This window comes from Chironomus tepperi, unplaced genomic scaffold (assembly GCF_022539635.2).
Source record: "Chironomus tepperi strain 1889 unplaced genomic scaffold, CSIRO-AGI_Ctep_v1 contig_58, whole genome shotgun sequence".
In the NCBI taxonomy this organism is placed as follows: domain Eukaryota; kingdom Metazoa; phylum Arthropoda; class Insecta; order Diptera; family Chironomidae; genus Chironomus; species Chironomus tepperi.
In genome coordinates, this window is record NW_027226180.1 from 1035619 (window position 1) to 1046657 (window position 11039).

Here is an 11039-nt window from a genome sequence, read left to right on the forward strand (position 1 = left end):
AATTCAATAAAATATGGGGAAGAATCGCGCAAATTGGCAATAAATACGGAATCCTGCACCAGGCTGACGTGACTGTGACAATTTGTGACTGTGACATGGTGTGACTCTGACATGGTGTGACTCTGACATGGTGTGACTGTGACATGTTGTGACTTTGGCATAGATTCAACCCAAATCCGGGATTGCCGTAAATGAATAATGGTTCCTCATTTTCCCCTCACTACCCCCCAACATCATCAACTAACATCGTTAACAAAAATTCCAAAGTCGTCAACAAAAGCCATCAAAATATCCAAATTCTGTTGCTCAATTACTCACAACAAAAATGTGTCACATTGAGGAAATTTGTTAACGGTCGGAGAGCAACAAGAAGACAATTTAAGATTGATTAATGACAAGCTGTTGAATAATCCGACGTTAATCAATAAATCAACATGATCAATGAGACGGGAAATTAAGGTCTGCGAGAGAATAAAATCTGCAAATTGACAATGAATATTTTTTATTTTTTTTCGCAGAGCTTCCAAATTGATTTTGATTGAGGAATTTTTTCAATTTTTATTTTTCAGCTAGTCTAATTGACGTTTATTAATTTTTGATTTTTTATTGAGACTTTTATTGATTTTAAAGTAGCTACAGTGGTGGAGTTGGAGGCGTTTTTGAATTTTTTTCTTCCGCTCGTTCGCTCGACCGCTCATACGCTCATCCGCTCATCCGCTCATCCGCTCATCCGCTCATCCGCTCATCCGCTCATCCGCTCATCCGCTCATCCGCTCATCCGCTCATCCGCTCATCCGCTCATCCGCTCATCCGCTCATCCGCTCATCCGCTCATCCGCTCATCCGCTCATCCGCTCATCCGCTCATCCGCTCATCTGCTCATCCGCTCATCCGCTCATCCGGAACAATTTAGATGAACAATTTGGAAGTTCTCCCAGTTCCAGCTCAATTCATTGCCTTTGCGTCGCCGAGCACATCTTAATACGCCTCAGAATACAACCAAAACTATTATCTACGATTGTTTATTTTTAGTAAATGAACTGTTACTATCACATTAATTGAAACAAATATTTGGATCATATGAGATGCTCAGTTAGTGTTTGTTTTTCAATCGTTCATGTTGTTTTGGTCTAGTATGAATATGTAAGTACGAATATTAAGCATTTACGCCCATAATAATTACTTTGTTAGGTACTGCAAAAATGTAAAATACTCAAAACAGAGTTGGCTGGACTGCAAAGTGGAGGAGCTTCCATTTTTGAACTTTTGGGTCCATCCCCCCATAGTCCATAGTCTAATTCAACTTAAATCATCTTCCTTTTTAGATCTGCAACATTAACAATTCTTGGACTTTATGTCGTCGCCATCAACAGCATTGAAATCACATGCAAATATGACAACTACAACAAATGGATGCTGAATGTTCAGTAAGTGATTTATAATTCTGTTCACAACATCATCGTGCTGACAGGGTAATCTCACGTCTTTCTGTCTACACGGTGACTTAGCGATGGCTTTACTGACAAGTGCTGCCATATTGAAGACACCCCAGTCTGATGTTGGATTCAATCCAAGCCTGGCCACCAAGATCGAATCACTTCAGCCTAGTGCCAGATTTTGGTGCCATCCATATCGTGTACTATCCTTATCAATAATTCTCCTTCCAGATCACACTTTACACCACAACACAAGCAATTAATCTACGAATGTATTGTCACAGACATAGAAATAGCAAGCAACCACGATGATGCTCGTAAAGTGACAAATGTGTCAGGAATTCATGATCAACACAAGTCAAATGAGCATGTGAAGAGTTTCGGTATTGGAAATCGAATTGTGCATTTTATGCCAAAGGAACTTGACAAGTTCTTCACAAATTTGATCGTACTTGATGTTTATGCGACGGGATTGCAGGAGATTGTTAAGGATGACTTGAAGCCATTTAAGGATTTGAAATATTTAAGCTTGACAGGCAATGAGCTACAAACTATCGATTTTGACCTTTTTGTATACAATCCACACCTGGAAGTTGTGCTGCTTTGGGGCAATAAAATTGAGACTGTCAATGACGCATTTGAGAATCTTCTAAAATTGCAGTATTTGTCATTTAAGAATAATCCATGTCATTCTGGTGTCGCAAGACACAGCCATAATCAGTTGACTGCCTTGATTAAGGAAATTCATAACAATTGCGAACCTGACTATGAAAAGGCTTTTGAGCAAGCCAAGTCGGTCCTCAAAATGATACAACAAAATGAAGATAAATTGATTGTTGGAAGTTCGGAGCTTAAAAGTGGTCAAAATTCTGTATTTGTAAGATTGAATGTGATTTATGCAGGATTGATTGTGGCTGTGGTCAATTTTAGGTCTTAGGGTTGGTTAGTTAGTTCCTTTGGCTGGATTTTGGGATTTATCTTTGTAATTTTGTTAAAAAAATATGAATAAAACAATAAAAAATTGAAGATACCATCCCTGTTACACGTGGAAGTTGATATTGATGATTGTGAGTATTGCTTCAAATGTCATCTCATCCGAGAGCATGTGAAGGTTCCAAAGGATAAAATCACCTATCTACATGACCTGCATATAACAACATATCCAAATGCGCTCCATCCAATCAAGTAAGAAAATCCCCCACTGTTCCACATTCACAATCATTCTAACTTTTTTCATATCAAAATCTCAAAATCTCAAAAATTAATGTTGCTTATAATTCACAAAGCAAACGTATTTTATTGTTATCATGATAGCGATTATTGTTAAATTTTATTAGTCATTTTATAGGATTTAACGTGATGAAAAACATAAAGGAAACAACGCAGCACAGCATGTGAAATCGACTCAAAGATTTATTATATCAAAAAAATGAATCAAGAAAAAGCACAAAATTGCAGTCAAGTTGAGAGTAAATAATGTCTTTATTGTTGGAGATTATCGCTGTTTAATATGTGAGAATGTTATTGTGTCAGTTAAGAGGATTAGTGGGAATAATAAAGTATTGTAATTAAGCTTGTGCATGAGTGTTGGATGGTGATGATTGGAAATGGAATTTTATGTGATTTAACTTGATGGATGAGATGCGGGAAAGTTGATTTTTTGGGGTGGATGGATGGGTCAGTGATTGATGTTGCGTGGTCAGGACACTCTCTGGATTTCCGTCAATTTGCCCTTGGTAAAGTTGTCCTCTTGTCTTGGGTTACCAATAAAGCCCCTCTCCTACTTCAATGTTACCCATGCAACCCTTTCCCTCATGTTACTCCTTCCACCCCATGCTACTCCTTCCTCCCTGTGTTACTCCTTCTACCCCATGTTACTTCATTCTACCCCGTGTTACCCCATTCTACCCCATGCTACTCATTCTACCCCGTGTTACCCCATTCTACCCCATGCTACTCCTTCTACTCCATGTTACCCCTTCCACCCCATGTTACTCCTTCCCGCTTCCTCATGATACCCTTTTCTCCTATATTACCTCATCCTCCATGTTAACTCTTCTTCCATGTTTCCTCATTCACCATGTTACTCAACCCACATGTCTCCCCCTTCATTTCTAACCCAAAAAACATTAATCAATTCCAATTCCAATTCCTTCAAAACAGTCAAACATTTTATTTTACAAATTCATCAACCAAAAAAGTCAAACAATTATTAACGAAGAAATCGTTCATTATCAAGTACTTGTAGCATATAAAACAATCCAATTAATGAGCCTAACAACCGTCGACATTTTGAATATCCAACTTCAATCGTAAAGCATATACACGATATACCACATGCTGACAGCCACAGCACAAAGCCAAAACTTAGATCATCCATTTTTAGGACTTTTGGATTCTTATGGCTTTTAAATATGCTGTATGTAGTCGGTACATTAGTCAGCCAGTATTGAAGGATTCCCATTGGAAATAGTTTCTCAATTACATCTTCAGTTAGGCCATAAATGAAATTATTTGTGTTAAATCCGAATCCAATATTTAGTGTTATTAAGCTTTCTTTAAGCTTTATTGGCAGGAACTTGTGTTGATTTGCCATCAGCATCATCATACGATTTGAGAATAGAAAGGCAAGCTTTGATGATGCGTTCTGGGATTGTGATAAATATTGTTGATATAGAGTTGAAAGAGTCATATTTTGTGATGTTGGTCTAGAAATAGGAAAAGGAATTAAGATTTATTAGGCACTGTCTTCGGTTATCTTTGGTCTTCGTTCATCTTCGGTCTTCTGTCTTCGTTCATCTTCGGTTTGTTGTCTTCGTTCATCTTCGGTCTTCTGTCTTCGGTCATCTTTGGTCTTCTGTCTTCATTCATCTTCGGTCTTCTGTCTTCGTTCATCTTCGGTCTTTTGTCTTTGTTCAACTTCGGTCATTGTTGTCTTCGGTTTTTGGTCTTCGTTATCTTCAGTCTTCGGTCTTAGCTGTCTTCGGTTTTTATTGTCTTCGGTTTTCATTGTCTTCGGTTTTCATTGTCTTCGGTTTTCATTGTCTTCGGTCTTCGTTGTCTTCGGTCATTGTTGTCTTCGGTCTTCGTTGTCTTTAGTTATGGTTGTCTTCGTTCATCTTCGGTCTTCTGTCTTCGATCATCTTCGGTATTCTGTCTTCGGTTATCTTCAGTCTTCGGTTTTTATTGTCTTCGGTTTTTATTGTCTTCGGTTTTCATTGTCTTTGGTTTTTATTGTCTTCGGTCTTCGTTGTCTTCTGTTATTGTTGTCTTCGGTTATTGTTGTCTTCGGTATTCATTCTTCGATAGCAATATGTTTACTTACATCTTATTCTCATAAAACCACCGATCAGGATAATTTAAAACTTTTGTACAATAAACCGTATAATTCATCTCAGTAAGATCATTAATGTAGGTAGGCGTTGGCTTGTGCTTATCACTTGTCATCAATTCAAACAATAAACCTTGATATGCTGTTCGAAAAATGAGACAAAAGAAGAGGAAAAGTGTAAAAATGTATCTTAAATGTGAACTTAATGGAAATTGAAGCATTGGAATTCCAAAGAATATGCTTGCTAAGTTAAGTCCTGGTGTATTGATGATCTTAGTCTTTATGAGCTTCCGTATACGTATTGGAAGCATGTTAATGATCAGTAGGACTATATAAGATGCACAAAATGTCATAATTAATAGGCACCAAGTTGTTCTATCAAATGGCAGCAATAGCTTCTCATACGATGTATAAAGTTCACCAGGTTTCGTATAAAATTCAAGTACAAAGCTTGTAAATGTTGATGTAATGTGCTGTATGGCCATCGTTTCCGGATCCATTGAACTGTATAGATTTAAATGGACATTTCCGATATGATAATCACCGCCCGAATCTGTATAGACATGTGCAGCTTCAAAGTTGCCCTTTTGTGCCAGAATATCAAACAGCCTGATTGACAGCAGGTCCGGCTTTCTAAAAATATGATCATATGTCCAGCTGACATGAATGTGGATTAATTTACAGCCATGAAAATTTCGGAATTTTTTGTAATTTTTAAATTTTTTTGTCCATTTTCCGGTCAGCTTGCTGAACGTGTTGATGACCATCAGGACTGGATAGTGATTGCATGTTATGCCGTTGAACCATTCGATGGTCGTCAAATAAATTTTGTGCCTTAAATCAATTAAAAAGTATTGGAATTGACCAATACTTCCAAAATTGATATTTAATGACTTTTGGACCATCGTATATCCCATAAAATTGATCACATTTATTGATTTTTGACTATTTTTATAATTTTCAAATTTATTAATGACTTTTAATGATTTTTTAGTTCCAATTGGATATGACGCACCGACGGTATGAAACGCATGTCCAAAAATGACTAAAAATTTCAAGTCTTTATGGCTCATATTTGTTAATTCTGACTTTTTTTGGATATAATATAAATAATCAATTCGGGTACAGAAGATGATTGCTGACTTGTCAAATTTGTGACTCCATTCTGATGGACTTTTGACTACTTTAAGGCTGTATGAATAATTTTGATAATTTTTATGCTGGATATCCACTAATGAGTCATCCATAAAATCAATAAATTCACCATAAAAAATTATATCAAATTTCTACATATTATCAACAAATGACACGTCAATAAAGTCAGTGATGACCTTCATGATGTGCTTATCAAGTTTATAAGGCTGAATGGCTTGAAATTTAATTAGAAAAATCAATAAAATTTTTAATTCCATTTTTTTTGAGAACTTGACTGAATCACGTCTTAATATCACAATGAATTCTAGTTAAATGGAACAAATCTTGGAAAATCTTTTTTCTAAGCATGTACTGGAAGGTTTCTGATTAAAAGTGATGTTTTGATCATCGCAGGGGTGCGGGAGGGACATTGGGAATTTGTTGACGTATGTGTCAAGCTGCTGGTTGGATTCTCAAATTGCTGCGCAATTGCTACGCACATTCCAGTTCAGGTATCAATTTATAGCTGCATTTAGGGGAGAATCTGGTGAAATTTAACAATCTGGCTACATTCCTGTAACTAATAGGGATAGTCAATGCTGTGGATCAACCAAATGGTATAGAAATGAAGCTACTATGGCGACTGTTTTAGGTTTCAGACCAAAGGGTGAGAGCTCCTCTGCACTCTTTGCACTTTAGTACACTTTGCTGGAAATTTTTGCACTTTTTGAGGAGCTCTCACCCCTTGTTTTAGACCTATCTTACTTGATATCAATAAATTGGCCATATCTTGACATTCTGGTTAGTTTTTCTCAGTAAATCTGGATGTTATCTGATATTGGCTACACACATGAGCCACAGAGCATAGTTTGAGCAGCATTGTTGTAGATTTTTGGACATTATCTCATGCAAAATACAATATTTGGTTGGAAAAATCTTAAAACAACCATTCTTGTCTTTCCTTGTCCCCTCCTTACCTTACTAACTTAGAAGGAGCGTATGTGGTCCCAATGCCACACAGAAAGAATGTCTGAACATGCTTCTATCTTTTGAAAACTTCTGCCAGTTCGTCTTTATCTATACATTCAATATAAGACTCCTTTTGTCTACCTCGAGATCTCTTATTATCCACGAAGGCTGATATTGCTACATTATATACCGGGGTATCATGTAGGTGTCTGTATACATGTCCTACATCCTGTGGATGCATCATGTGAGTTTTTATATACATCTAAAACAATTTTTATTTCTCTACTTAAGCTCCTAAAAACACAGCATTGATTGTAAGAGGAAGCATTTACATATTTCGTTAGAAACTCTTAACATTGACCATTGAACCACAAAAGTAGAAAAGAAAATGTGTTCAAGACGACTAATAAATTATTGATTTTTTTTAATATGTTGCCAATTGAGAGAAGGGTAGGAGGGAAAGAAAGGAAATGAGGGAAAAGTGGGTATGGAGCAAAGGAGGAGGGTTGTTGATTGGGAGTTGATAAGGTTTAATAAAGGTGAATAAAGAGGTTTCCATTAAATTAGGTCTTTAAATTCACCTTTGTGGAAAGTAAAAGAGCTCATGAGAGATCAAAGAACTATTGGAATGAAGCTGTCGATAAAGCTTGATTTAGGCACCATCTGAGATAAGACTATGGATCACAGTTGTTGACCTGTTCATTCAGCAAAGTAAGAAAACAACAGAGGTTCCCCTAGATATACACTCAAAGTCAAAGACTAGGTCAAGCACAAACAATTAATTTAATTACACTTCAATCTATCAAAATTATAACTAAATTTAGTACTGCTTATCATCAGCATAATATCAGTCAAGAAGCAGGTCACATGCAATACTTTAATATTTTACTTCAGTTTGTCAGCAACAAGCACAAAAGTAAAACAGCAGTTAAATAATGAAAATTAATACAATTTTTCACATTAAAATTTTGACTTTTTATTTCATTTTTGGCAATTGGTCTGTGATTTGAAGTCGGAGCTGATTGATAAATTTAGAATAAAACGGAACAGAAGTGGATTTTAGATGAAGACTTAATGGAATTTGACCAGAATCGGTCAATTCCGACCAGATTTGGTGAAATTTGACTGGATTCAGTCAGTTCCGATCAGATTCGGTGACTTTTGACTAGATTCAGTCAAGTTCGACCAGATTCGGTGACATTTGACTAGATTCAGTCAGTTCCGACAAGATTCGGTGACATTTGACTGGAATTTAGTCAAATTCAATCAATTTTTACCGGATTTTTGGTGAAATTCCCTTAAATTTGATGGATTTGTGTCTCTGAGCACTATGCCTGAATCCAGATTAGTATCAAATTTTTGGTCAATAAACCTACATGTGCTGTTCGGGTTTAAATGTCAAATAAAACAAAATATTTTAAGAAACTATAAATTATCATTTTATTTAATTATTAATTTTAATCAAGGGATGTAGCCAATTATCGGAAGTGTGACCCAAGCCCCCAATATCACCCCTCTTTCCTAGCTACACCCTTCCTGTCCTGTATGAATGAATTATAAACATTTTATATTTAAATAAATTTCATTATCCAAAATTTAAGTCGACTTCAATCTCTAAATTTCAAAATTGGAACTAAATTCCAATGACTAACATCAAACAGAAGTCTCATTAGATTGACAAAAGTCCAAACTGACAGAAGTCCAAACTGACAGAAGTCCAAACTGACAGAAGCCTGAACTGATAGAAGCCGGAACTGACAGAAGTCCGAACTGACAGAAGTCGGAACTGACAGAAGCCCAACCTGACTGAAGGTTTCGAAGGATAGAGCTGTCTTTAGACTCTTTAGACATTATTTACACGCTGCAATGGTCCCTAATGCACCCCAAACCAAAGAAGTACCCAACATCACTCAGACTCATGTAATTGTATTATTCAATGTATGCCTAACCTCACCCAAATCTCCACTAACACAATCATAAGTTCTTTTACACCATTCAAAATCATTTGCAATTTTACTGCAGTTATTAAGCTCCATAATGTCAATTTTAGATCTATATCTGTTGATTGATGTCAAGCATATTACCTCAATATTTGAATTTTCAATATTAAGACTATTAAGCCGCACGTCTGGCTGATTCAAAAAGTCAAGAAGTGGCCGTACATTGTCACAATTAAAAAATGATAAATGCTGTAGATTTTTATGGAATAAAGGAACTGATTCAGCATCAAATTTCATAACATTAAAAAATTTCAAGTTTTTAACACTTGGAATGACTAATCGGGGCATGTCCAAAGCATGAATGTCCAGTGACTCTAAATGACGGAGCTTCTCAAAATTTAGTTCCTTTACACATTCTAATGAGTAAATAACTTTAAGTATTTTGAGGTTAGGTAATTTTTTAAGGAATTCAATTGATGAGCTGTTGACATCGACATCCTGAATATATGGATTGGCAAGACATGCTGTGACCACTGCCTGTTCAACCTTTAATTGTGTCATTTTTTTGAAATTTCTAAATGCATCCAAATTGACCTCCGCATTGGATATGCTGATTCGTTCTAATGTGCCTTGATGATTTTGTAGGAATCGACTTAAATGTTCAGTTCCATCAATAATAAGTGACGGATATTGAGCAATTTTGAAGCTTTTAAGTCTAAAATTGACTATGTCCAATGTCGAGTCATCAAATGGCGAACAGGCTTCCGTTGCCAGTAAATCATGTCCATAAATTGTCAAATGTGTCAATTTTGTTTGACTTTTAAGGAAGTCCTTAAAAAGACTAAAGTTATTTTTGACATTAAACAGCCTCAATTTGAGGACTTTAAACTGGAAATTCAGGAACAGATTGAAAAAAATTGTGCATCCATAAAAGTCGAGGATCTCAAGTCGCGGTAAGCCTGGCAGACAATCCAATGAGCTGTTGCCTTCAAGTAAGCAATTAACCAAATTAAGCTTCAGTTCCTTTAAATTTTCACATGCTGTCAACAGTCCACGGACGGTACTCATTCTTATGCGTTCATCGTTGTCCAATTCTAGTGTTAATTTTGTGATTTGATGTGCTTTTGTGGCTGTAATTTCCTTAAATCTGTCAGTGCCTGTCTTGTCCATGACAAAGCTTGAATATCGTCGACGTCCTATCCATTTCCGATTCTTATTCTTGCAAGTAAGTGTAACTTTGTGGTCCGATGGTGCTAAAATGTCGAAATGATCATCGACAATGTTCCTGAAGTGCCTTGATGTTAAGGCAATATTACAAATGTCGGGTATATTAAGGTACTTGAAGACTTCCACAAGCATCTCGTCCGGTAGACGGTTTATGTTATCTGATTGATTAATAAGTCCATTATGATGGACTGGACTGAGAGATTGATGTCTCATATTGAGGAATTGCTGATAATTTTGTCTTTTTGGCACTTGATACTCGAAATTGAATAAATGAAAATTTTGTTCTTGATATTATATTTGAACTAAAGCTGATGCTGTAATGAATCTAATGCTGTAAATTGTCATTTTATACTGAGATTCTAGGTATAGTCAGAAATAAGTTTCTAATTGTAAACAGCAAACAATTTCAGAAAGTTTGTACAAGTTCAAAGTTTATTACTTTAAATCCATGTTAAGTTACCAGCTTCTTACTTCCTTGGCTGAGGCGCACGTGGGTCCATTGCCGCATTTAGAATTAGTCGGAAACTGGATTTGTCTTTAGATAGCTTCTGCTAGTTCTTAATTCCCAGTACTTTCGCATTGTTGCTCACACAGCAATCCCATAAGCTTTTTGGTCAGCTTCAGTGTTAAGTCTCAATACATTGTCTTCGACTTTTTAATCAAATTTTGTCAATTGAACAACCCATCGTCATGACCAGAATTTTCCAGAGGATGAGGGGAGGGTGAGGGGACGTCATAAATTTGTATTATTTTATTATGGGCAAATACACTTAATACCATTTAATAAAAGGTTTTTGACCCTCCTCCCCCTCCTATGTCCCTACAACAACCTCAAACCCAACTCAATATTACGCTGTGTTTCCTCAATTTTCCCACAAATATACCAAAATATCCATCAAACCCCCCAACCACTGCCCATGTAATACAAAAATAATAATCATTAAATCTCGCCAAAAGCTGCGTAAAATCGCGTGAACATTAATCAACTTTTTCCAGATTCATT

The 11039-nt window shown here is 36.2% G+C and overlaps 1 protein-coding gene across 1 annotated transcript; it reads left to right on the forward strand.

The window, feature by feature from the left end:
* The first annotated feature begins 1068 nt into the window (after positions 1–1068).
* On the forward strand, positions 1069–2477 carry LOC139100068 (uncharacterized). The gene is made up of 3 exons (XM_070652666.1): positions 1069–1142; positions 1325–1426; positions 1667–2477. Exons 1-3 carry the CDS (start codon positions 1117–1119, stop codon positions 2370–2372), a joined length of 834 nt encoding a protein of 277 aa, XP_070508767.1. The 5' UTR covers positions 1069–1116; the 3' UTR covers positions 2373–2477.
* Positions 2478–11039: the final 8562 nt, after the last annotated feature.

Coding starts and splice junctions, on each gene's coding strand:
- LOC139100068 (XM_070652666.1), top strand. CDS start 1,117: ATGTTGTTTTGGTCTAGTATGAATAT. Junction 1,143..1,324: donor TTTTGGTCTAGTATGAATAT/GTAAGTACGAAT, acceptor CTTCCTTTTTAG/ATCTGCAACATTAACAATTC. Junction 1,427..1,666: donor AAATGGATGCTGAATGTTCA/GTAAGTGATTTA, acceptor TTCTCCTTCCAG/ATCACACTTTACACCACAAC.